At 61.3% G+C, this 24,664-nt stretch overlaps 2 protein-coding genes across 2 annotated transcripts in view; one reads left to right on the top strand and one right to left on the bottom strand.

Moving 5' to 3' along the window:
- The window catches only part of NDST4 (N-deacetylase and N-sulfotransferase 4), a 63,097-nt gene extending 60,864 nt beyond the window's left edge, over positions 1-2,233 (top strand). The window contains exons 12-13 of the mRNA XM_016144802.2: positions 256-358; positions 1,667-2,233. Coding sequence (XP_016000288.2) covers positions 256-358; positions 1,667-1,786 — 223 coding nt within the window. The 3' untranslated portion in view covers positions 1,787-2,233. The remainder of the gene's footprint in view (positions 1-255; positions 359-1,666) is intronic.
- Positions 2,234-8,633: 6,400 nt separating this feature from the next.
- Positions 8,634-24,664, bottom strand: part of UGT8 (UDP glycosyltransferase 8) — a 29,335-nt gene continuing 13,304 nt past the window's right edge. Inside the window, exons 4-8 of the mRNA XM_016144798.2 lie at positions 13,046-13,188; positions 12,412-12,488; positions 11,848-12,067; positions 10,855-11,214; positions 8,634-8,745 (exon numbers count right to left, since the gene is read on the bottom strand). Of these exons, the coding sequence (XP_016000284.2) occupies positions 8,634-8,745; positions 10,855-11,214; positions 11,848-12,067; positions 12,412-12,488; positions 13,046-13,188 (912 nt within the window). The remainder of the gene's footprint in view (positions 8,746-10,854; positions 11,215-11,847; positions 12,068-12,411; positions 12,489-13,045; positions 13,189-24,664) is intronic.

Here is a 24,664-nt window from a genome sequence, read left to right as displayed (position 1 = left end):
ATCTTTTATGGATGAATAAGTAAACTATGGAACTTAGATTAAAAATTTCGATGTGGGATTGGACAAGGATATGTCTTTTTCCATCACAGTAGAAATATTCAGAAACATATGATAACGTGTCGCTCATTTCCTCTCAGACGCCCTCGGACGGGCGTCCTGAGCGCTGGCGGCAGGGAATCGGGGCGCGGCGCGGCCTTCCTGCGCAGCGTGTGACCCGCGCGCCCCGGAATCACTCACGCGTTTGGTCTCCTGCAGATTCGACCCGCAGAAGGGCTTCTGGTGTCAGCTGCTGGAAGGAGGGAAGACCAGATGCCTCGGGAAGAGCAAAGGCCGGAAGTACCCGCCCATGGCCTCCGAGGTAGCTTCCCCCCCCCCCCCCGTTCTTGAGGGGCCCCGACCTCTGTGCCTGCAGCCGACGTCCCCGAAGCAGGGGGCGCGCTTCGCCTCCTTCCCTGGCGTGCCGTGCGCGCCCCGAGGGTGTGTCTAGTGGACAGGCGGCCGGGCGGGGCGTGACGGGCAGATGTTGCAGAAACCGCTGGTCATTGCGCCCGGTTGGAACGTAGACATTTAATGACGGCAAAATCCAGCCCCGCGTGCGACGACCTCACGTTGTTCGCAGGTGGTTTGGGCCAAATACGTAAGCCTCCTAATGACGTGTTAGATGTCCGTCCCCAGCACGCCCCCTCGGGCGTGGCGCTGAGTCAGGCAGAGGGTCTGGTCACACAGGGGCACGGGGTGGCACCAGGCCCCACGGGCCCCTGCTCAGCCCCGTCGGACGCCCCGCCGCGTCGGGTGCCGGCTGCGAGCCCAGGCTGTCACCCGTCGCCACCTGCGCTTCTGCCGGACCGGCCGGTCAGAGGCCCCCGCGTGCCCTCCTTGGGTTCGATGACGTTGCCAGACGCGGTGCTCAGCAGGCCACCGGCGTATTACGAGAGGATGTGATCGGGCCCACAGAGGGAAGAGACAGACGCACGGGACGGGGCGGGAGGGGCGGGGCTCCCGAGGCCTCTCCGGACTCGCGCCTCTTACCTGGACGCTCGCCCGGCCCTGCCCCTTCAGGCGTCTGGGGAGGCCGCGGGCCACAGGCAGGACTGGCTGACTCCCCGGCCATTCGCCGTCGCCTGAACCTCTGGCCCCTCCCATCTAATAAGGGCCCGTCATTCCCACCGGACTCATGACATAAGCCTCGCAGGAAAAGCCATGACCATGCCCCTTGTCATGAGACCTCATCACATTTTAAAGTAGAAAGCTCTTGATGATGTTTTTTTTTAAATCCGTTTTGGTCCTGAGTCGTGTGTTGCGGCCCAGCTCTGCAGGCAGTGACCTGAGGTGGAGGACGTGCGTGTGTCTTTCTAGCTGCCGTCCGGCGGGCAGGTCGCACGCGGGGGCCCCAGCTCGGCATGCGTTAGCCTGAGTCGCATCTCGCGGCTCCGCTCACTGCGTAGACGCTGCGAGCCCTGCAGTTCACGCGGTCCCCAATGGTGTGGCTGGCGGTCACGTGCGGACCCGCCCTCGCCTCACGGACGGCCTCCTGCCAAAGCCGAGGAGGCAGTCCTGGGGCGCCCGTCTCACACACGGCTGGCCCGTCACGGGCCTCCTTCGGGGACGCAGGCCACGCGGCCCCATGTAGCCAGCCGGTGACATCCTTCTCGCTTTTGCCTTCCAGTCTCGAGCCTTCCTCTCCAGCTACTACCGGGACCACAACGTGGAGCTGGCCAAGCTACTGCACCGGCTGGGGCAGCCCCTGCCGGCCTGGCTGAGACAGGAGCTGCAGAAGGCCAGATAGCGCTGGGCACGCCGGCTCCGAGGCCGCCGCGTCTCCCCGGACTGAGGCACAGAGAAGCAAGGCCGCCGCCCCCGCCGGCAGGGCCCCTGTGAACAAACCCCCTCGGCCTCTTGCGCGTCGGCAGTGACCGGCGGCCTCCCCGTGCGAGCTTTGGGGACCTGCTGTGGGGTTTGGTGGCGTTTCTGGTGTCCGGGGCGGGGATCACCCTGCAGCCCGGTCCGCCTGTTAGCCATAGGGTCCAGAAACAGTGTGCGACGGGGACTCTGATTATGCACAAGCGATGAGTGAGCATCTCGAGGAAATGACGAGGACCGAGACACCTGTGCGTGACCGGGGTCTGCATGAAGGGCCCCCGCGCTCCCCGCCCTCACGCGAGAACCACGCCGCTTTTGTGTCGGAAGCAGATCGTATAGCCCCGTACGCGTCGTGAGCGGTTACGGCCGACTCTGTCCCTCACGCACATTCTCCTGTTTCTCCTCGTCATGTTTCCTTGACCTGCTGAAGAAGTAAAGCCGTCACCTCTCGCGGTTTTGTCTGTGTTCCTCTGCAGGAGGGGACCGCCTGGAAGGCCCCCGACGCCCTGTGCCGCTTGGGCTGGTGGGGCACTTAGCCGGCGGGGCACTGCACCCTGAGGTTCCAACCAAAGCTATCAGAGATTTGGGGCCCTCTGTGTAATCTCAGCCGGCGCGCGTAAGGCTGTCTTTACGTGGGTCCAAATCGTACTATTCTATTAATCTAGGTAATGCTGCTTTGATGATGATATAGTATTTATATATTTTTTTAGTATCCATGGAGGAAAACACGTTATCGGTAGGCTATGGGGTGAACGCGCCAGGATGTGTTCACAGGGAGCGCGAGACCCTCGTGTGTCGGTCGTTTTAAGGGTCGGCCTTCGTACGTGCCAGGGCAGACACTCGTGCAAAGGCTGCTTTTGATGCCTACGTAGAAAAGAAGTATAATCTAAATCTCACGTGGTTCGACATCGCTAAATCTCTAACGTGAACCCACTTCTCAGCCGTGCCGCCCTGAAATTAACCTCCAGGGGAGAAGGAGCGCTCTGGGGGTGCCCGAGTGGCCGGCGCCGCGGCCGCCTGGAGCCCGCGCCACCCTGCTGGGACTCCCGCCCGTTCCGTCTGTGAGGGTGCGTGAGTGTGCCGCTGTCTCGCACGCCGCCTGGAGCGTACAGGTGACACTTCCCCGGGGCAGGAAGTCGCCCCTCCCGCTGTCCTCCCTCCAGACGGAGCCTTCTGCGGGCTGTTGACAGTTGGAGATATTGTGCTTGACCTAATTCGGGGTCTTCAGGAAACGGAAAGATTTTTATTCTGGTCTGGCTGTGGTGGCGGGGGGCTGTTCTGAGCAAGCCAATGAAATGATAAAGGGCGTCAAGAATCTCCGCCTATTCTGTTTCGGAATTCAGCCTTGGATTTATGCTTTATTAAGGTTTGTGGGGGTTTTTCCTGTTGTTTTTTATGGCATCCGTAGGGTCTTGTAAGATCGTCCTTGGGCACGGATTGGTGAGATTCCCGAACACGCACCGTTCTCGCGCTGCGCCGCCCGCGAGACCCCGGCTGCCACCCTCAGGCCGCCCCGCGTGAGCGCCTGCCCCGCGGCAACCGGCCGACCGCGCCGGACTCAGGGCTCCAGCACGGAGCTTACGCGCACGCCGATTTTCTCCAGTTTATAGACGTTTTTTTTTTTCTTGAACTAGAAATTAAATTTTTTTCCAAGTGGGATAGCAGAGATGTTTATGGAAGAAAGGGTAGAGAATATTTATAGTAAGCAGCAGCCACGTAACGCTGAGTTCAACTCATGATCCGATTTGTTAAAGAGGAACTCATTTTTTTTTCTCTTTCTCATTTTCTTTTAAATCACGTACATGATGTCATTCGCCTTTCGATGACGTAGCACACACCTGGTGGGACAATGCCGATACCTGAGAGCGAAATCGCCCCAAACACCGCTAGCCTCTCCCCGCAGCTCGGGTCGGTCGGGGTGTACGTTTTTCTTCCTGAGACTGTTAAAAGAGACCGCAAAATAAATTGTAATTACATAATTCACCTTTACCTTACAGTGAACTACTTAGAGGAACTCTGGGTGATGAGAAAATTATGATAAATCGAGAAAGTTAAATTTCAAGAATATTTTCCAAACTTCTACCCACTGACTACTTCAGAATGATTGACTTAAGATTTAAATTCTTTAAATTCTAAATAAATTATACCTCATGGTCTTCAGTGACATACTTTAGTAAATTTTACAGAACTTTCCAGAAACTTTAAGCCAGCCAGCATCTCCTCCTCTTTCCTTCTCGCGTTTATCCCGATGGTCTAACACAAATACTGTCATTGATTATTTCACAGATAAACACAGGGACGATATTTTATTATAAGCCTATATCGAAATACAGCGTATGATTGTCAAATACCGACCTCTCAAAATTATACCACAATTCTCACTCAAAACCGCTCTTTTTTGTATTTAACCATGGCCCAAAAAGCATTAAATAAACAACAGAAAGGACACTAGGGAGAAAAATTTATACACCTTTTATCGCTGTATTTTTTCTTTTGAAACAATAGCGTTGTCCAATGATGCATGTTCCTCAATTTCAACACTTCCATTTACCCTGTTAATCCCTGGTCTCCCATCTCTGTTTTACTGGTCTGTAAAGTGGCCCGCCGACCATGAGCACTGACTTATTTTTGATGACACCAACAATTTAGAATGGAATAACATCTTAAAAGCCCACGTTCGGGTTAGAGGACGTGGTGACCATTCGCTCGGTGGTGGCCGACGATTTCGGGAAGGGACCCGGTGGTCAGCGAGGCGGAGCCGAGCTCAGCCGGGGTGCACACGCGCCCTGGGGGCGGTGTGCAAGCCACGTTCTCCGGGGAGCGGGGAGTGGGCGCGAAGGCAGAGAGCGCGCTGGCCGCTGGCCACTGGCCACGGTGCCCACTTGGTGTGGCTTTGGTTCTCACGCCTGCCGAGGGACATGGCCCCAAGGTCACGTGGCTTCTCCTTTACAGTCCGAGGTTTGAAGCAGGGGACGTCGTTTCCTGACTCCCACACGCACGGCGAGTGCCGTAGCCTGGACGTCTGAGAGGGGACTCGGGGCGTCGGGTCTCATCCGGTCCTGCCTGTCCCCAGCTGTGGGGCCGTGCGCAGTTTGGGGAGCGTCGCTGAGTCGCAGTGGCCTTTTCTGTGAAGTCGGGGCGAAGCGTTCCTCGCCGGGGGGCTGTACGCAGTCACGGAGAATGCGCTTCGGTGACGCGGCACGCGCCCGGTGGGCGGCGCTGGCCGCGTCTGTCACGGAGCCCGTGAGTCGTGTTCCGAGGACTGTCCCCGCTTTTCTGCTCCCATTAACGGCGAAACCCACGTCTGTTACACATGAACCGCACCGTGTCCGGTCACACGGGAAGCCGCCTTCCCTTCGCTGCGCACGGACGCACTTCCTGCCGCCCCCGGCCGCCGCCGCCCGCTCTGGCGGCCGCTCCGTCCTGTGTCCCGTCCCGGCGGCCGTGTCCTCCTCGGGCCCCACGCCACGGTCCCTCCGTGTGCCTTCTCTTCACGTTGCTATCCCCAGCTGGTGTCGATCGGGGTACAGCCCGGGGGATGGGGGTGACCCCCTCGGGCCAAAGGGAGCTCGCCAGTTCCACGGGGCACACACATAATGGGGCGTCCACACGCGGGCTCCCGGCGCTTAAAAATTACGAGAAAATATCTGGATTCTCTGCGCGTCTTTATCTCTAACTTCATCTGCGTCTAATGAAACTTTTTATCATCTCAATCTATTGTTTTCTATTCTGTTGACTGACATCACACATTTTTCTTGCATTTATCATCGCAAATGCACAGTATTTGAGGCCTGAAATAACACCTCCATATAAATAATTTCCATTCAAAAACTTTCACTGATTTTCCTGTGTCTGAAGCCTTACACGATACCAAACCCTGACACAGAGCAGCACTCGGCAAAACTCGCTGAGATGGGTCGCGCCGTCTTCCAGGGTCCAGGTGACCTTGATGCGCACGATCGACCTTCGTCTGCCCTCCCTTCCGGCTGGAGGACAGACGTCCATTCGTGGCTCAGGACGCGGGCGAGCAGGTCCGCCGTCCAGACCCGCCCCCCTCCCTTTCCTTCTTCCCCGCTTTATTCCCGCCCCTCCCCCCCCCCCCCGGAAGGAAGGCAGTTTGCTGGGTTTCTCCATTCCGCCCTGGTCTCCGATGCTTCCCAGCATCTCTCCACATCATCTTCAATGCGGGCGACTTAACCCTGGAAAAACTGGACCGACAGATCCACGCTTCACCACTAGGTGTCACCCAAGAGCCACCCATGAACCGGCCGCTGCCCAGGCCAGGACAAGGACCTGCGCTCAGCCAGCCAGGCCACCTCACTCCCCGGCACGCGCCGCCATAAAGCAGCCCCAGGGCGCGGCCACAGAGGAGGCACGTCATTGTCACCGCGCGTCACCTTGAACGACACACCACGGTGTCACGGTCGCAGCGGACACACATCTGCGCGGTTCCTCCCCAGGTTTCGCGGGGAAATGAGCACGAGGCGGCCCTGCTCCTCGGAGATGCCACGTCGCCATGGGCGTCGGTGTCGCCATGCACGGAAGGTGGCCGCGTCCCCACGTGCGTTACCTCGGCCCCGGCATGGGGGACTGGCAACCGAGTTTCCCTGTGGCTGATTCCCTAAGGAATCACAATGGGATTATCTGCTTTTAAGGTGTTATGACGGAATTCCTTTAAAGAGCAAGCTTCCACGCCACAGGTGTGACTTTACCTGAAAAACCCAAGCTCCTCGTCTCTCTTCCTCATCCAGGGTGAGAGGGCGAGGTCCCCCTGATGAGCAGGCGTCTACTCCCGAAGAGATCAAGAAGCAGACATTGCTGATGAACGAGCTCAAACAGCGAGCGAGTCCCCTCCTGCGGACTGTGCTGATGACGTGCTCGGAAGCCACTGCGAGCCTGCGTTGCTGCAGCCTGTTCTTCAAGACACAACGTGAAATACCTGAAACTCTCGACTGAGCGTTTTTTAAGTTTTCCTTGAAACACTCACTAGTTATAATTTGCTTTCCAGGACCTGGACAACCTTTTTATTTTTTATTTATTTATTTTTTTGCATCTGTCCTAACTTAAAGATAATCAATCGCTGTATTTCGGAGACTACTTTGAGCATCACCAGGATGGAATATCTAACTTCCTGTGCATCACCAACTCGATCCTCCCGAAAAGAAACGGGGTTCCGCCCTCTAGGACTGCCACGTGCCACGGCGGCGGGCTGACGGTGGGTCCGGCACGCGGATCGTGGCGCTGCTGGCCACTCGCTTTGGCAAAGAGTCGGTGTGGTGTCAGACCTCCTTGAGTAGACTCCGCCGTAACTGCTTTATTTAGGTAGCTGTATAATTTCGCATGCAGCTCTGTCATTTCAGTTTGGACTTACACTATCCGTTCCTCTGCTGAAAAAAAAACTGCTGGTTTTACCGTACTGACTAGGCGCATTACCAGTAATCTCGCAGACTATGTGAATTCTTTCTTAAACTATGCCCTATTTACCAAAGTAAAGAGTGTGGATTATATAATTATTGAGTGACTTTTGGTTTCCATAGTTTGAAAACTAAAAGAATCCAGAAAATCCTCCCACTCCAAAGCCCCAACTCAACCACCCGGATTCCTGAGTATCTGGGAACTTGTAACATTTTGCAAAAAAACGACAAAGCGAGTATTTTAATTGCATGCATTTCTAAGGCACTTCTTACTAAAGGTCATTGGAAAAATGTTTTTGCTGCCTGCCAAAAATTTCGCTTGTGTTCTTTGCATGAAGTGTTTTTTAAAAAGCTAGGCCAAGATCTTACCGTCTCCAAAGTATGAAGGATGAGGTCTTCAGTGCATATTTTAGACATTACTAATAGAATTTGTATAATTCTCAAACCTTGTCATAGGAAAGTATTGTTTCAATTGTTTTTGCGTATACTAATTACAAATAAGCATCCCGTGTGATTTTATATTTACAGCTTAATCGAATTACCGAGAACGAAAAATGAACTAATTGTACCTGAGTAATCGGACAGATCACCGAATCATCCCCTGAAGTTCTTCTGTCTCCTTATTTTGGCTCCCTGTTTTCAAACCTTTTCTTCTTAGAGTGGGGCGTCCCCCTCGGCAGCCCCGGGTGGTGGGGAGCGGCCCTGACGTGGAACCAGCGGGTGGCCTCGGCTCGGCCGAGGCGCCACCAGGCAGACGGCAGGTGGCGGAGGGATGAACGGAACCGTTTTCCGTGACCACTGCGAAGCCGAAAGCCACGCGGAGGGGCCGCAATGGTCAGCGCGCCAGGGCCGACGTCGCGTGTGCTCCTGCTGCGGCTCACGTCTGGGGCCAGCGTGGTGTGTGTGCGAGCGTGGTGCGTGTGCGTGTGCCCGGAGGTCACTGTCGTTACACCATCAGGACCTAACGACCAGCGGAAGCTGGCGCTGGCCTTCAGGTCAGGCCCCCGTGACAGGGGGTGCTGGTGGGGTGCAGCGTGTGGCTCAGGAGACACGAAGCTCACGGGGACGGTCCAGGGAAGCGCTCACGACGCGGGCCGTGGGACAGCAGCGGGCAGTGTGGGCGCCCAACGTGCACCCGGGGCCCCGCCCGCACGTCCCTCGGGGACATGGCTCCTGCCGCGGGCGCCAGGCACGCGGGCGTGCCCCCAGTCTGCCACCGGTGTGCACGGGGAGCCACTCGCCGGTCGGTCGCCCAGGGCAGCAGTGCGCGACATGGCCGCACAGCACGCGGCCGCCCTCTCTCAGCCTGACCACGCATTTCACGCCCTGTGACATGGCCACGCTGTGTGGGTCACCTCGTCACAGGCGCAGCAGCGGTGGGCGCAGAGTCCGGTGGCCGCTGTCCCTCGGGGGCTGCACGCTGATGCCCATGGCCCGGTGGAGGCGGGCATGGGGGACGGCCACCAGGACGCTGGCCCCGCAGGACAGGGGTCAGGGGTCAGACCACGTGGGGCGCTGCAGGCGGGAGGCCTCTGAGCGCCCTGGCCGTCACAGGCCGGCGTGGAGGTGCACGGGGACTCCCTGAGGACGCCGATGAGCACGGGGACCTCACCGGAAAACGAGAGCTCCAGGCCCCGCGTCCGAGCGCCCGCCGGCTCTCACTCCCCGTCCTTGAGAACCCCGGCTCCGCCTGGGCCACGCACCGGAGCGGAAGTGGGCAGCCGCCCCGACTCTCCTCTGCACGGGACCTGATCGCGCCCGGCCACAGGAATACCTGCAGACGCTTTTTAAAAAATAAATGAATCAAAACCTTCTTGAAAACTTCACTTTATTAGAGAATCTAGCCCAAGTGTGGAAAATTGAAAATCACTATTTACAACAACGGCTAACAACAGCTGCTAGCAACAGCCGACAACGAGCAGCCGACAGCTCCCCGGACGTTAACTCCCAGTTTTAAGACCCACGTTGATGATCTTGTAAGGCGATAAAAAAAAGCCATCGTCACGCGTGACACCGTTTTCACACGCGTGCCCACGTATAGGGTCAGGAGACCTTAGACTCGTTTGTGATGGGCACACAGTGCAATGAAACTCGAGGAGAAACAGTGCGCCAACAACACCGGGTTTTAAACCGTGTTTACTAAGCCTCCATCACATCCAGCGTGTGCCGTCAGCTTCATGCGATGCCGAAAGGGGCAAACTCAGCGCGCTGCACACTCGGGGCCCTGCGCCCGCGTTCCCGGCCTCGTCCTCTTTACCAGCGACACGGCGGCAAGATTGTGAAAAGGCCCGGTGCGGGTTTCTTCAAGTGCTCGGAGAGCAGCGCGGGTGCGCTCCGCGCAGGGCTGGCTCGCGAGTCCCGGTGCGGGCCGAGACGGACCACACCGGCACGGTCACAGCGCCCCCGTGTGGGCGTCGGTGGGTAAGTGCCGCGTCCTGCCCTCGGCGGTCAGACCTGGGCGGCTGACGGTGCGTAAGTAAACTCAGCAGCGCGCGGACGCTAAGGACACACCGGTCCGCGGGGAGGCGCTGCGCCGCGGGGCTGCTGTGCGTCTCTGTCCCCCGCGGGTGCCGTCCCTGTCTGTCCCCGGCGGCCAAGATGGCTGTGAGGGAGTGGAGGGCGGGGCGGAGGAGTGAGTGGGGGACAAACTCGGTTGCAAAACTCATTTCAAAAACGGTCGCTTCTCCACGTCACGTAAAGTCTGGATTGAGAGCTCACAGTGCTCAGAGCCAGCACCACGACGACAGGGAGCGGACGCGTCCCCGGGGAAGAGTGAGACGCGGCGCCCGGAACGCGGACTGCGTGACCCCGGCCGCAAGAGGCAGGGACGGGACGGCGTCTTAAGGTTAAAACTTTGGAAAGAGAACACCTGAGCATTCAAAAATTACATTACAGAAAAGCCATCAGACGGTTACAAAAACATTCAATAAGGCCATTTAAAGACGCCACAGAAACGATAATCGTTAACTGTTAAAGAACTTTAGCAAAAATCTGAGCTTTGTTGCTTTCACACATTTAACATAATGTTATGCACGAAACAGAAGTAGAAAAAACTATAAAATTTTTCCAGAGGCAAATTACTGGTTGGTGGAAAAGGAAGTAAAATGTGACAACTGATTTACACATTTACTTAATCGTGAGTTTCTCTCACACAAGCACCCACAGTAAGAAAACGAAAACAAAAGTGAAAACAAAAAATAAACATAAAGCCGGACAGGTGCGCGGAGGGCGCACGTGCGGGCGCCACGCTCTCATGCCCCCGGGGCGGGGGTCCCTCGTGGCGGGGTCCCTGGCGGCGCGCCCCGTGTCCCGGGGGGAGCGCCCGGCCCTCAGCGCCTCCGGCCAGGCCTTAGCCCCCTCGGGACGCACGCGCAAGGCGGGCCCCCCGGGGCACCTCGCAGCGACACGCGCGGACCAGGACGCGGCGCCCAGGCCTGACGCGGCCGCCCAGTCGCCGCGCGTCGTCGAGGCTCCCACGAGGCCCGGTGCCGGCGAGGGGCGCTTGGGGGCCGGGGCTCGTTAGTGGGGCGGGCGGGCGAGGAGGCCGGGCCGAGGCCGGGCGCGGCGGGCGGCGGCTCACTGCGCCTTCTTCACGTGCTTCGCGGGGCGGCCGCCGTGGCACCTGCCGTTGAGGACGCCGTTGTGCGGGTGTCCGTTGGCTGCGCTGTGTCCGCGCGCGGACCACCAGCCCCTGAGGGTCCTGCGGGCGAGCGCGGCCCCGCGGGACAGCAGGAGGTGGAGCGCGGCGGCGCCCAGCGCGAGCACGGCGGCCACGTCCAGCAGGAAGTACTGGCAGAAGGACAGCTCGTGCACGGCGGCCCGCAGGTGCGGCGCGCCGCGGTGGCGCAGCACGTACTCCAGCCAGTACATGGTGCGGTTGACCGGGTGTCCCGGCTGGTCCCGGTGGATCTCAGACAGCGTCCGGGCGCTCTGGCGGTAGCTGTGGGCAGAGGGAGCAGAGTGACGGGCAGACGCGGTGGTGCCGTGACCCCTCCCGAGGGGGTGGCACCACGTTCTGCCCTCGCTCGCGCCCCCTGCGACGCGAGGTCACCGGGCTGCCTGTCACACAGACGTGGGGACTGCGCTGTTTAGAGCACGCAGGCCAGCTCTCCGCCTGACACTCAGGTGTGAACTTGTCAACTCAAGAAATCATGATTTTTTAAAGAGAGAAAGATTCTGATGAGCCATCAATCAGAGGGGGTGACCCCAGTGCTGGGGACCCAGTGCCGCGCAGCACGGGTCGGTCCCGGCTCGGGCTGCCGCCCCGACACCTGTCACCTGGGCGGAGGCTGAGGCTCCGAGTGCAGGTGCCTTGTCTGCAGTGTGAGTGGTGGGACCGGGGTCACGTGGTTACAAGGGCCCCACTGAGAGGAGGACATGCCGCAGGGACCATGGTTGTCCCCACTGGCTTGGCGAATCCTGGTAGACAATGAGCCAAGGTCAAACACAGCTGGACAAGTGAAGGCTTTTCACTGCCCCAGGCGTCACGCCAGGCCCCGCGAGCACCGGCCACGGACAAGGGGGGACGGTGGTGCCGGCCCGCGCCCTCCGCCGGCTCGCAGCAACAGCTCACCTGGGGTCGCCGATCACCTTCACCAGGGCTGCGTGCAGCGTGTCCTCCGTGACCACCTTCCACTCCAGCAGGATGCCCATGCCCTTGGCCTGCACCCGCGTCATCGTGTCGTAGTGGTCCCCGAACAGCGGGAGGCCCACCACGGGCACGCCGTGGTACATGGCCTCGAAGATGCTGTTCAGGCCTCCGTGGCTCAGGAAGGCTTTGATGCGGGAGTGCCCTGGGCGGGACGACAAGGAGGAGGGGCAGCTCAAGGTGCTGCGTGTGGCAGGCGGGGCTTCCAGGCGGATCCTGGACGGGGCTACTATATGGCTTAGTAAGTATTATTAAGTATTAAGTATATTTCCCAGAAAGTCAAAATTGATGACTGGTCTGGAACTTTTCACTTGCGGATCCAAATAATTACATTTGCAAAGTATTTCCCAACAGCTATGGCCACTGTCTGACACCTCGGACTTCAGCCGTTGGGTGACTGGGAAACAGCGCACGCACTGCGCAGCCGCGCGGGAGGGCATCACGCTCACGCGGGCCGCCCTGGGCCCCCGGCGCCGCGCCCCGACTCACCGAGCAGGTCGTTCTGTGGCAGCCACTCCATGAGCTTCGTGTTGTTCCCCAGATTCTTCGGTTTGGTCCCCGAAAACCTGAAATGCACAGCAGATGACTCCGGCACACCGCAGCCCGCGTGCAACGCCCCGCTGCGTGCCGGGCCATGTGCCGGGCGCTGCGGGGCCCGCTGCGGTCGCCGGCGGAGGGACCCCCGCCTCCCGCTCGGCCAGGCCCACTGAGGGGGACGCGGGTGCTGGGCCAGCACTGAGGGCCCATCCTTTGGCTGCGTCGCGTGCCACGGCGGGGACGCACTGCGCATTGCGGGGCCGGCGCTGGCGGGACCGGGCGAGCCTGCGGGGCGTGGGGCGCGGGAAGGGCTGCGAGAGGCCAAGGTGCTCCCCACGCGGCCGCCTCGGGAGGCCCTCATTGGGCCGGTCCTGCCCCAACGGTAAACCGTAAAGGTCTGCAACCGCCCCCCGGCGAAACGGAAGGGGCTCCGGGATCCTGGCAGAGGGTGGGCGGGCCTGGCGCGCCCCGCAGGCCGGTCTCCGGGCGGTGCCCACGCCACACACGGCGCCCGGCCCACGGGGCCGCGTCCGCCCGCGGCTGCAGCGACTTCCGGGCGAGAGGCAGCGACGTGCCATGGCCTCACCTCCAAATCACCTTCTGGGGCAGCCTCCGCAGCGCCCCGGCCAGCTTGGTGGCGATGTCCTCTGACAGGTACTTGACTCCGGCGCCGAAGGACACCAGGACAAAGCCGTGTTCGTCCGCGTCGTCCACCCAGCTCTGCAGGTCCTGTCAACCAGCGAGCGGCAGTTAATTCCACGGGGACCAACGGGGTCCACAGGCGGCGGCGCCACCAGCCCCGGCTCCCAGGACCGGCGGCCTGACCCCGCTGCGAACAGCGAGGGTTTGAACGGGCCCCGGGTCGTCTGCTCAGAGTCCGCGGCAAAGGCGGCGACATAGCACCTTCCTGCACGGGCCGCCCCCGGCCCCACGCCCCGTCTGCCACGCACCTGCAACAAGGAGGCTGTTCGGGTGACACCAGCAGGCGACAAGGAGCCCGCCCCATGATGCCCGACCTTGGACCCAAAATCACAAACGGGTGACTTGTGGCAGTGGAGAGGGGCTGGGGTCGGGCCGACAAGGGCGGCACTCAGCAGCACGAATGGACGGACCCGGGGCCCGGGGACAGGCCCCCAAACCTGCTGAACGCAGTGCAGACTGGACGGGAGCCTGGCGAGAAGGTCGCCTGGGAACCCAGGGAGGCGGGGCGCCCGCACACAGGCCAAAGATCCCACCGTTGTAAGCCGCCAGCCGGCTTAGCAACCGTCCCCCCAAAACCTTCATGACAAATGTGTTCGTGTAAAAACCCAAGTCTAGAAATTCAACACAAGGAAAGACGAAGCTCAGGGCGGCTGCCCCAAGGCAAACGTCCGTCAAAACGCTGAGCTGACACCAAGTGAAACCTCGTTGGCAACATCCCCAGAAGCCCCCACACCTAGGAGCGCAGTGACCCTGACGAAATGCTCGGGGCACACATGAAGAAACTACTTCGCGGAAGGACAGAAAGGAGGCAGGACACGCGGAGGGGTGTGACGCGTGCGCAGGGAAACCAGGGCTTGAAGACGCTGAGTTTTACCACAAGAGTCCCGCGCAGGCCCAGAGCACGGTCGCGGGACTGGACGAGCGGGTGACATCCGCTGGAGGGAGAATGTGCAAGCAAGGCCAGGGAGACACGGAGGAGCGGGCCGGGGTGCGCCCTCGAGGGGCCGCGCGACGGCCTCGGGTTGCAGGCGCGTCCAGGCGTCCAGGCGCCCGACGGGCGGGCGGGCGGGCGGGCGACAGGCGGGCGGGCCCAGCGGCTCCTGAGGGAAGGAGGCTCTGGACACAGGGACACAGACGACAGCGAGGCTGCGGCATCCGCCAGCCCCAGCAGGGGAGGGGGCCTGAGGGCCAGACCCTGCAGTGCACCAGGGGCCTGGCGGCCCAGAGGCGGTAGCTGTGCCTGGCTGGGGGCGGGGACCGGACAGCCTCGCTCATCAACGGAGCCTCCAGGTATGGAAGGCGTTGGAGAGAGCCAGAGAGCAGTGACGAGAACAGAGAGCTGACACCGGCGACAAAATACGGAGAAAAACTGCAAACCCCGGAGGACCCTCATTTTGCCCAAGGACTGCAAAGGGTTAAAGAGGGAGGCACGCCCCGCCCACTGGAGAAGCCCCTCAGGCCACAGCCCCCTGTCAGTCACGCCCCCATCAGTCACGCCCCCTGTCAGTCACTCCCTGTCAGTCACTCCCCCATCGGTCACGCCCCCTGTCAGTCACACCCTGTTAGTCACTCCCCCTGTCAATCTCTCCCCCTGTCAGTCACTCCCTGTCAGTCACTCCCCCTGTCAGTCTCTCCCCCTGTCAATCTCTCCCCCTGTCAGTCACTCCCTCTGCGGTCTGCGGCTCCACGTTTTCCTTGGCAGGAGGACAAACTGTCTTTTCCCAAATGGCCTCTGGGTTTCCGGTCTTGCCCAGCACACGCCTCACTTTCAGGGGGCCTTTCACACACCCAGGTCCGTTTCAGTCACTCTACAGCTTGCGTCTCTCGTTTCTGACCTTTCAGCGTCCAGACTTTACCTGGAGGACAACGCGGCCCCGCGGCCTGTCTTTGCCTTCAGCCAACGGCCGGCCTGCGCCACCCTTCCCGACACCTCGCCCCCCTCATCAGAGACGCTGGCCCTGCCCATGCTCTGTCCTGTCCCACTGACGGCAGCGAAGGGGTGGGGGGGGCCGGAGCGAGGCGGGAGCCCCCGCCGCCACTGTGTGGGCTTCTCAGTAACTAGGCGCCACTGGACGCGAGGAAGGTGGGAAGCGAAGGGCGGCGGGAGACGGAAGCAGGCCGGAAGCGAGAGGCGACCCCTCAGGGGCAGACTGCCGCCGCGGCTCACGGCACACAGGACCCCAGCGACGCCGGAGCAGCGTTTGCAAGACCGCTCGCTGGAACCAGACGGAGGACGCGTGGGTGGGGGCAGACGACAGGCCCCACCCCGTCCAGGCTTCCTTCTGACACGCCGGAACCCGGAGGGACCCCGCTCTGCAGCCCGGGGACAGGCCGGCTGCTGCCTGGGCAGCACCTGCCCTGATGGCCGCAGCCCAGCCCCCTCGCCCCACAGACGGCAGCCCCGAGGGCCGCGAGCTCGAGCAGGGAGCCCGTGTCCTGCTCGGCCCATCGGTGTGAGGCCAGGACGCCCGGCCTGTGCACAGGCCCCACGCGAGGACGGCAGGCCGGGCCCGGTCCCCACTGCTGTCCCCACACCCGCGGGCCTCCTCCCCGTTGCTGGGCGTCGGGGACGAGGCACATGGCTCTGCTCAGGTGGCGGGATGTTCACTCTGCAGCAGGGATGGTGGCACCGCGGGGGGCGTTTGGGTGCAGAGTGTCTCAGACCCGCGGGCCACGGACTGCGCGCAGACCACCGCTGAGGCCGCGTGCCACACTCACGAAGCAGCCCGCCCCGAAGACGGAACTGCGCCCACTCCAGACGGGCGCGCGCGCACCACTGCCCTCGGCGACGCGGCCGGCGCCCGTGTGCCGTGTGCCCTGCTTTCTCCTCCCCAAACGCGGTCACGGGAAGACTCAGCGAGGCCAAGTGTAGAAACGTGCCTCGTCGCACGCGAGTCACCCTGTCGTCCTCCCTAGGGGCCGTGCGACAGGCACCCATGGACTGTGGACGAGACGGCGGCCACGCCAAGGGCCGGAACCAAAGCCGCTCCGACCGAGGTGCGCCCTGGGCCGCAGCACGCTGTCACCGGTGCAGGTCACGCCGGTGGAAGCACGTGCACAGCCGCGCGGGACAAGGACAGGTTCGCAGGCAGCGGCGCGCAAACCCAGCTGCTCGGACCATTCAAGTGAGTGCCAGGGTTATCCAGAGGGGTCACGCCAAGCGACACGGAGGAGTGACAGTGGCCCAGGGCAGGGTGGCTCTGTGTGAGGACTCGGCAGACATCCTGTGGGGGGCGGAGCGGCCACTGCCCCCGGGATTCTGGGGGACCTTGTCCCCCACCATGCTGTCAGCTCTTGCTGTAGCCATTAAAATCCTAAGAGGGAAGCGGCATCCGAGACCCTGGTTTGAGGCCAAATTGGTTTTCAAGGTTCTCAAGACCTTCAGGCCCAGACGTCCCAGGACGTCCCCGATGTGGCCGCAGCAGAGTACCGAAGACAGCAGCACGCAAAGTGACCGCTGGGCACAAGACGACAAAAATCGCACTGTAAACACCCAGCCGCAGAAGGACACCTGCTTCTTTCTGACTTTACAGAGGGCGGGGAGGGGACAGAGCTGAGCTCCCCTGCAGCGGGCATGGGCATGGGGGCGGGGCGGTGAGGAGGAGGAAGGGGATGCACCCATGGGTGTCTCTGCACGGCCCGGGGCCCGGGACCCTGCTTCCTGAACCACCGGCTGGCGGCCCACTGCTCAGTCACACTGGGGAAAGGCCCGACGGCAGCTTGCCACATCATGTCCCCGTCGGGGGCTCCACAACCCGCTCACTGCCCGGGCGAGCACTGCCGGCCGCTGTGCTCCACGCCCCTCAGCAGCACTTGTCCACATGGACAGGAACAGCCCCCTTCCTGCCCCGCCCCCGCGCCCCACGCCCCCCAGACACGGCGCCCTGCACCCTGGCGCCTGCTCCTGCTCACATCACCCTGGCCCACCGCGCCCGAGCCAGGGCGCGCTGTGCCTCCCACAGGACACGCGCCACGTCGCCCGGCCTGCGGTGCGCGCGCAGGGCCCTCCCTCCTCCTGGCCACACGACGTGTTTCCTTCAATAAGTTGAGGAGGCCAAGAGCCACCTGCACCCTTACGGCAAACGCGTTACCTGCAGATGGCCGGGCGCACTTCGGTGGGGCCCGCGGCCAGGAGGAAGCAGGGCAGTGGCCGCCGGTCTGCTCTGCAATCTTGAAACGGCGCTAAAGTTCACGAGAAATTGAAGGAACACCTGAGACTCAGATCAGACGACAGGGAGGTGGCCGTAGGGCAAGGCTGCCGCGACGCCTCGGAGAAGAGGGTGCGCGGCACTCAGAGGACACGCCGTCCGCCACCTTCGGGCTGCGCCGTGTTACGTGGCTCCAGAGGGAAGCCAGCGTGACAGTCGCCCGGGGTGACAGGAGACAGGAAACGCACAGGCCGAGCTCCCACAAACCGCAGACAGTAGGTGCCTGCTGGCGACGGCCCCGCACCGCCTCCGGCTCTGAGCACCCGTCCCCGGCGGGCGGGGCGAGCACACAGGAGCTTCCGGGCCTTCTGACAGGTGTCAGCGGGAGAGTCTGTGACCTCGCAGACAGGACTTGGCAGCTGAAGAGGAGCCTCGGGCAAAGGGAGGGGCGTTCGGAGGAAGAGGCCTCAGGAGAGACCTGCGGTGGGGAGGGACTCAGAATCTGTCTTCAGAGGGACAGTCTCCGGAAACGAGGTGACACAGCCAGTTAAAGCACGGGGGCCGGGCCCAGGGCTGGAAAAGGGGACCCGAGCTCATCGCGAGATCATCCTGAGCTCCTGTCACCCGACGGTTGATCCCAACAAACTCAGCACCCCTCAAAATAGATTAAAACCAGCAACCAGACGTCACCATCAACACCGAGGACGCTTCCAACGGAGCCGGACCGGCCGCTGAGTACTTCTCTGAGCGGAGGGAACGCACGGGGGCGGGGGCCGTGCAGACTGCCGCGGAGCGGCGAGTGGCGCCCACACGGGGACGGGAGGGGTGGGCAGGCCGGGGCCGTGAGCGCCCCCCGCGGTGGCACCGTGCGCCCGGACGACACGGCAGATGGGCGGAGGACGCCCGGGGACCAGGCAGCGGCCCGTCGCCACGCAGACCCTCGGGGTGACGAGTGTGACCCGGGGCTCACATGACAGTCGGGGGTCAGGGCCCGGGCTGAGCGCCTGAGCAGAGGGGAGCCCGCGGCCCCGACACGTGGCACCCCCGGGCTGGCTCAGGGAGGTGCCGCACGCTGACGCGGCGGACGCCCGGTGGCCGGGCAGGCATGGCCACCCCGGCACGGCTCCCACAGGGCACGGCTCCCACAGGGCTCAGACCAGAGGGCGCGACTTCCCCGCCCATGTCCCTCGGCGGTGCCAGGACGCAGGTCAGCGGGCCCCAGGGAGCAGGCACTGCGCGTGTGTGGGACCCGCGGGTGACGTGTCTTTGTAACTGAGCAAGGAGCCGACGCTGCCCGGGAACACCCCTGGTCCTCGGCCGGTCCCGGCCTGGACGGGCCCGTGTTCCGGACAAGGACCCGTGAGCATGGCGGGCCTCCCAGCAGGACCCCGAGGACCAGGGCTGCTCCAGGGGTTGGGGGTCCCTGGGCACCCACGGCCGCCACACACCTGGACTGCCACCTCAGAGCCTCATGTGACGCAAAGATGGGCTTGCGCTGAGCGTGGACCGCGTTTCTCGCTGTCGTCACGGGAACGGGATGCTGCGTGGTGCCCCATGCAGGATGCGAAATGGGGGCTCGAGGGAGCGGCCGGCCGCACCGCTGCCGGCACCAGCAGGCGGGCAGGCTCAGGGTGCCGTGTGCGGGGCACCGGGGGCTCAGCTCACACTCGCCCCTGCTGCCTGGCGGCCCTTGCCCGGAACCAGCACGCCCGCCTCTGGCGCCCGGCACCCCGACCCCCCTGGGGCCCGGGCACCGCAGCTTTGGGCTCCGGGCGGCTGATGCTCGTGTCGTCCCCACGCTGTCACAGCTGAAGGGCCTGAACGCTCAGGGCCCCGCACACTGACAGGCACGGCGCCCACGCTGCAGACAGCAGGGGGCCGCACCTCGTAAACGGAGGCACCCCCAGGGGGCTCCCAGCCCCACCCCGAGCGAGAGGACGGTGTCTCGTCGCTCCCTCCAGGACGGCCTTCCGCCCCAGGCGCGCTGGGACAGGGAGTGGGCGCCGAGGGTGCAGACTCCAAATGTTCTTTCTCTTTCTTAACTAACACTGTATCACCAAGTTCCTAGAGCCACTATTTCGGACAGCGACATAACTTTGTCCCCACGTTCCGATGTGGAATCTGTGAGCAGGCTTTTTAGGAAGGCACCAGACCAAAACGCAATAGGGTGCGGGTCCGAGGGGCGAGGGGAATGGGCAGGCACGGCCCTGGCCGAGGCGGGGGAAGGGGCGTTCCAAGGCGATGTTCTCGCCTGTGCAGACAGCACTGCCACCCACGGTCGGGCGCCTGCGCTTCTCTTTTCAGCAGTCGATTATCAGCTGACAAAGATTAATTACAAATCGGTGATTCAAACTTCATTCTTAGCCTTTCGAAATACTATTAATTTTGGTGTTAAATTCAGATTCTGCCTGTCAGGCTTTTGAACACAGCAGCATTCAAAAGTTTAGCAGAACCTCTCCACAGAAATTACTCAAAAACTGACACAAATGACATGTCACAAAAACCAGGAGGAAAACTCTGAGCGCCCCCCCGCCCCCGCCCCAGGGGAATGTGGGTCCGTGGGCCGTGACCCCGGTCAGGAGGGGGCGTCAAGCGTCGGGGGCAAGCAGGGCAGGAGAGCAGCAGGACACGGGGCGGGCCGGGCACTCGGGAGGCGTGCGCGAAGCTGGCGGCCCTGAGCACGGCCGCTCACGGTTTGGGGCATAGCGCCCTGCGGGAGGGTACGGTGATGGGGTCCCTGTCGGGGAAGCTCTCTGTAAAGACTGCCCGCTTCACCCCGCGGCATAAACGCTCACTAACGAAGCCTCGCGTGCGCGAAGATTACTTATTTATGTTTCTCAAACAAAAACGGTGTTGTGTCCGCCGCACTGGGCAGGCTTTGTCCAGCCCGACGGCTGGCGAGCGGGTCCCAGCGGCATGAAGTGCTGACGGCGCAGCTGCGAGGCCACCGGCTGGCCGTGACCGGCAGCGCCTAATACTGACTCCCGGAGAGAACAAAGGGCCCCCGCGCTGGGGACACAGCGTCCCAGGCCCTCGCCGCTCAGCGGGGAGACGGATACTGTCACTAAGCAGTGACCCACGCGACGCACGAATGAAGCTGGAAGCCGCGTTGTATCTGTCACCTCTGCTGAAAAGCTATTTGGACTAGAAAGAAACCAACCTAATCTTGGTAACGTATTTAGTCAAACTCACACTAACATAACACACTGCCTACGATTTCTATCGACTCGTCACAGCTTTATTGCTGAGCGGGTCCACACAGATGAAACCAGCCAAACAGGACAGCAGGAAGCCACCCACACCCAAACAGGACGGCAGGAACACCCACACCCAAAGAGGACAGCAGAAAGCCACCCACACCCAAACAGCACGGCGGGAAGCCACTGCCTTCTGAAGCAACGGACTTGCCTGTGTTCAGCCGCACAGGGCCATGCGTCACCCAGCACGGAAGTCACGTCCCCTGTTGTCTCTCCCTAACTTTCTTCCTGACAACACCTAACACTTCCAATGAACTCATCATCGGAGACTTTTTCACTTGCATAACAGAAAAGTGGCCCCAATTCTACCTGTCAGTGTGACTGCCAACCCTTTAAATTGTAAAAACCCTATAAGTCAGTCTCACCTGAAGTTTTATTTATGAAGCAAGTTACTTAAGACTTACCAGGGGCACGGTGGACAGAGCAGGTGAGCATTTTTTGCCTCAGATGGTTCATTTTTCTCAATGTTAGGCATTTCTATTTCTAACTGAGCCAATTTTTCAAGCACCTAAGCTTTGTAGCAGAATGAGAAAATACCCTACTTTTTTACTACTCTATATATATTTCAATTAAACGTGAACTTTACCAAAATGAAATCAAATTTGCAACTGCATTTTCCTGTAATTTTAATTTTTACATTTAAGAATAAACATTTTACAAAATCCATTCAGAAATTCTGTTATCACTAAAAGCTGAAAAATACAGTTTTTAAGGTAAGAAGAAACCAAATCATGTATATGGCTTGGTGTATTTTTAAATTTTTCTTTAAGAATCCAGTTTAAGGAAAAAAATCCTTCAATAAGAGCAACAACTCAATTATGTTCTATGAAGAGGTTATTTTCTGTACTGTGCGAAAGGCAGCGGCACAGACGCCTGCTTGGCCTGGGCCCTGCTGCCCTAACTGCACCAGGGCCCGAGCTTTGGACAGAAGAAGGTCATTCGCGCCCGGGGCGCAGAATGTTCCATTTCACACCGTCACTGAAGTGCAGGAAACGTCCACTCCGAGCCGACCCCCAGGCCCGACCCCGGGGTGCCTGGGCCTCCCGGGACGCCCCCGTCACCTCCCGCTCGCGCTCAAGGTCCTGTGACGCCGGTCCTGAACCCAGAGGCCAGCACGCCCGCGATGACCACCGGGCGCCGGAGCCGGACCGACGCGGACGGGACGCCGGACCTGACCCCGGACCGGAAGGTGGACCCGACCCCGGACACCGATGACAAACACCGATGACAGACACCGATGACAGACACGGGAAGCCGGACCCGACCCCGGACCAGAAGGTGGACCCGAACCCGGACCGGAAGTTGTACCCGACCCAGACACCGATGACGAACACCGATGACAGACACCAGACACCTGACCCGACCGCGGACAGAAGTGGATCTGACCCCAGACCGGAAACTGGACCCGACCCAGACACCGATGACGAGCGCCGATGACAGACACCGGAAGCTGGACCCGACCCTGGACCGGAAGTGGATCTGATCCCAGACCGGAAACCGGACCCGACCCAGACACCGATGACGAACGCCGATGACAGACACCAGACACCGGACCCGACCGCGGACCGGAAGTGAATCCGACCCCAGACCGGAAGCCGGACCCAACTCCGGACACCGATGACGAACATCGATGACAGACACTGGAAGCCGGACTCGACCCAGACGCCCGATGGACACCGGAAGCCGGCGCCGGACCCTAAGCCCAGACCAGAAGCCAGACCCGCCACAGACCCACCTCAGACCCGCCGCAGACACCGATGACAGACGCCGGGGCCAGACCGACCCGGACGAAGGCGGCGGCGCGGGCCCCGAGGCCGCCCTGCAAGGCGGCTCTGCGCAGGGCGAGTGGCAGACGGCCGCCCCGACCTGCCCCACCTCTGCCGCTCCTGTCTTCGCTGCCCCTCTCCCGTGACCGCACTGCGCTGAGTAAAAGTGTCTGGTAAATGACCGCTGGCACCCGGAAGTCGCCCTTGTCCCCGACCTCCGTGCCAGGAGCAGCGGACGAGGGCGGCGGACGAGGGCCACGGCGCCCGTCACTCCCGCCCCTGGGTGGGCAGCAGCCCCCGCGCTCACGCGCGCTGCTGGGCCGACTGCTGTGTCTGACGCGGGCCGTTTACTATTAGACGTCTGAGTGCCCGCCACTGTCCAGGGCCTCGCGATATAAATGGTGTCCCCTGCCCCCCCATGCGGCACCCATCCACACTCTAGTTAGAGAGAGCACCAACCGGAACATGCAGTTAGGGAGTGATTACAGATCGGGGCTGCGAGGCCGAGAAGTGGCACGGCCAGACCACTCGAGCCAACAGAAAACCATCGAAACCATCACCAGAAAGATGCGAACTTTAACGACCAACGGCCCGCTAAGTAAACATACAGTCCAGCGGCTGCGGTGTCGCTGTCATCACCGCCGGCCATGCCGCTAGCAGCTGCCACCACGCCCTGTCCCTGCCACCGTTCGTGCCTCCTACGACCACGCCTCTGAAGCGCATGCACAGCTTAACATGACAGTCACGTTACGCCCTCACGACCACTGAGCTCGCAAATAAGCACCGCTCTGTACGTCCCATAAACGTGAAAACAGTCGAACCGGTGACAGGCGGGGCGGGTGTCCTGACGAAACATCCACCAAGGCAACTCCACCGTGCGTCTGCTCTGCCCCTAACGGTCGGCGTGGCCTGGAGAAGCCACTCAAGCTTCTCTCTTTACTCTGAGGGGAAAACACACGTCCTGAACGGAGCTGAACTAGACAGATGCCTTAGAGTATCTTCAGGTGCAAACACTATGAAAGCTTCTAACCTGCATCTCTTAGAAACTGTTCCGCCCTTTGGTCCCAGGCTGTGGAACAAGCCCCATCCATAAAGCCAGCCTGTCCCGCGACACCAGGCAGCCAACAAATGAGCCTGGCCGGCCTGTGGGGCCCTGCCAGCTCAGTGTCACGACCGTGACCTATGAATAACATGGCATCTGAGAAACTCATGGGCCACTAGAACCCGAGGGATAGCGTATCACATCAGCCAGATCTGCTAGAAAAGACCCAGTGGGAACGCACGTCCCCAAGCCTGTGAGCCTCAGCGGGACAAGGGACATCCGCGTAAGGCGATTGTCTCTGGAACGTCCCTGCTGAAGAAGCCCGTGACTGACTCGCGCACACGGCACAGTCACACACTCACGAGCCCACAGACACCCATGGGCACGTCCATGTGCGTCGTGCCGGTGTGCGGGGCCTTGGGCACAGCCAGTGCGGCCAGTGTAAATAAAAGGCACACTTTTGCATGAATCATCACGAAGCCCAGAAGAAAAAAGAAAATGGAAGCCCACAAAGGAGGTGAAGCCAGTGTCGCACCAGAAATTATGTCAAACCAGCAACCGCCACTCACAGGAGGCTCCAAGACCACTGACAAAGCTCTTTTTTAAAAGGAAAACCGACGGGCAGAAGGACCCGTGGGGGGTGAGAGACGGCTGCGTGATGGGGAAAAAGAAGCGCCCTCCCCGCCACGCGCCTGGACGGAGGGCGGTGCAGAGAGCCACACGGAGAATGCCGCTCTGCACGATCCTGGCAGCTGGCCGGGGCTGCGGGGGCAGAGCCTGCCCTTCGCCTCGGCCCCTCCTCGCCCACGGCAGACCAGGGCAGGTGAGGATGTGTGGGCACGGGCAGTCTGTGCCGCTCCACGAGCCACCCAGGTAAGGCCAGGCACGCTTCCCACCTCGTCCAGAAGCTGCTGCTAAGATGTGGCTTTAGCCACCTTCGGGAGGGCAGCCGCCATCACATGGTGCCTCTGCGGGCAGACACTGTGGGCCACAGAAAGCCGCACGGGTTCCTGGAGGCCAGGTGGGCTGGGATCAGATCACCTCCGCCCCACAGCTGACCTCAGCGAGTGCTGTGCCTCGCCCGCGGGCAGCACCTGTGGGAAACGGCCAGCCGATGGGCACAGACAGGGCGGCCCCACAGTCCCGTCACATGTGACGTACTGCTTCTTAGATACGTGTTAGCGGGAGCTCGAGAAAAGTCCGCGGGGACACTCAGATCATGCTGCCACCCACGGAAGATTCTGCTGCTGGCTGTGCTGCCCTACTGCCTGGGGACAGAAGGTGGCCGTA

Source organism: Rousettus aegyptiacus, unplaced genomic scaffold (assembly GCF_014176215.1).
Source record: "Rousettus aegyptiacus isolate mRouAeg1 unplaced genomic scaffold, mRouAeg1.p scaffold_m13_p_16, whole genome shotgun sequence".
In the NCBI taxonomy this organism is placed as follows: Eukaryota; Metazoa; Chordata; class Mammalia; order Chiroptera; family Pteropodidae; genus Rousettus; species Rousettus aegyptiacus.
Note: the sequence above shows the minus strand (reverse complement) of the source record. Positions and strands in the feature narration are given on the sequence as shown.